Source organism: Austrofundulus limnaeus, unplaced genomic scaffold, assembly GCF_001266775.1.
Source record: "Austrofundulus limnaeus strain Quisiro unplaced genomic scaffold, Austrofundulus_limnaeus-1.0 Scaffold584, whole genome shotgun sequence".
Taxonomy (NCBI): domain Eukaryota; kingdom Metazoa; phylum Chordata; class Actinopteri; order Cyprinodontiformes; family Rivulidae; genus Austrofundulus; species Austrofundulus limnaeus.
The window spans coordinates 29160-30828 of NW_013952986.1; the positions used below are offsets into that span (position 1 = coordinate 29160).

At 41.9% G+C, this 1669-nt stretch overlaps 1 protein-coding gene across 4 annotated transcripts in view; it reads left to right on the top strand.

Moving 5' to 3' along the window:
- Positions 1-1669, top strand: part of rufy3 (RUN and FYVE domain containing 3) — a 23394-nt gene that overhangs the window by 17061 nt on the left and 4664 nt on the right. For 2 of the 4 annotated variants that reach the window (XM_014026723.1, XM_014026724.1), the window contains exons 12-13: positions 480-577; positions 722-1205. In XM_014026723.1, coding sequence (XP_013882177.1) covers positions 480-577; positions 722-797 — 174 coding nt within the window. In that variant the 3' untranslated portion in view covers positions 798-1205. Of the gene's footprint in view, positions 1-479; positions 578-721; positions 1206-1331; positions 1452-1669 lie in introns of those variants that run through there. The other 2 variants (XM_014026720.1, XM_014026722.1) reach the window with 1 other exon arrangement.

Consider the following 1669-nt stretch of genomic DNA (forward strand, 5'->3'; position numbering starts at 1 on the left):
CAGAATAATAACTAAAAGCCTTACATTAGCTAAAGGCTAGCTAAAAGTTTGGATAAGAAGAATAATAACTAAAAGCCTTACATTAGCTAAAGGCTAGCTAAAAGTTTGGATTAACAGAATAATAACTAAAAGCCTTACATTAGCTAAAGGCTAGCTAAAAGTTTGGATTAGCAGAATAATAACTAACAGTCTTACATTAGCTAAAGGCTAGCTAAAAGTTTGGATTAGCAGAATAATAACTAAAAGCCTTAAATTAGCTAAAGGCTAGCTAAAATTTGAATTTGAATAATTAAAAGCCTTAAATTAGCTAAAGGCTAGGTAAAAGTTTGAATTATCAAAATAAGAACTAAAAGCCTTATCTAAAAGTTTGAATTAGAATAAAAATTAAAAGCCTTATATTAGCTAAAGGCTAGCCACTGCCTACTCTAAGACGTTTGTCTGAACCTCAGACATGAAAGGCAACATCTCCTCTCCCTCAGAGCGCCGATTCCAGCTCGAAGCAGAAGAGTGATGTCATCGCTCGGCTGGAGGAGAAGATCAACCAGATGTCAGGAACCATCAAACACCTGGAGACCAGGTGAGGTCTTTTTACACCTCAGTTTACGCTGCCATGGAAACCTCCACTGACTCCAACCTTTCGCTGTTTATCTCCCTCCACCTCCATCATCTTTCCGTTCCTCATCACTTCCTGTTTGTTGTTTTTGTTTGTTTCCTGGATCAGTGACAAACGTCTGGTGAAGCAGGCCAGAACCCTGAGCTCAGCAGCGGAGAAGCTGCTGCAGCCGCAGCTGCAGTAGCTCTCTCATCCAGTCAGAGTCAAACTAAGATGTTTTCTGTTGCCCCTCCTCCTTCCAGAAGCTCCCGCAGCAGCTTCAGCTTTTAGTGTGGACTGAACCGAGCCTTTAGCTGCCGCCGGTACTTATCGGCTGTGTCCCTGTCGTCAGATTGATTGATTTATTTACGTCTTGTTTCAGAGCAGGAGGCTGAAGGTTGACTCATCTTGTTTTCAGCAGAAACTCAGCAGGTCTTTAGAACTGGTTCATTAAGTTAGTCTTCATTTATTGATCCACCGCAGAAGTCAAAGGTCAGAGCAGGAAGTGAGAATAGAGACGAGCTGCTTTATTAATTTTCAGTGTGTGATCATAACGTTGCTGTAAACTGTAGTTCTTCATTAGGCTGATAATAAAAGAATAAACCAAACACAACCTGCTTCATCTTCTGTCCTCTTTAAACCTTTAGCTGTTTTTCTTTTGTTAATTTTAGCTGCGGTTTGTTTTCGCCCACTTTTTGTTTTTCCATGAGTTTATTTAACCCGATCGCCCCAAATCCAGATGCAAACAGGCGGAGAGAGAGCGAGACCTGGCTTCAGAGGCCAACCGGCTCTTCAAACACGAGTTCGGAGACAAGATCGAGAGTCTGCAGGTGGAGGTGGAGCATCTGCACAAACACAGGTAAACAACAGGTAGACAACAGGAAGACACAGGTAAACAGCAGGTAAACAGCAGGTATACACAGGTAAACAGCAGGTAGACAACAGGAAGACACAGGTAAACAACAGGTAAACAACAGGTAAACAGCAGGTAGACAACAGGAAGACACAGGTAAACAACAGGTAAACAACAGGTAAACAGCAGGTAGACAACAGGAAGACACAGGTAAACAACAGGTA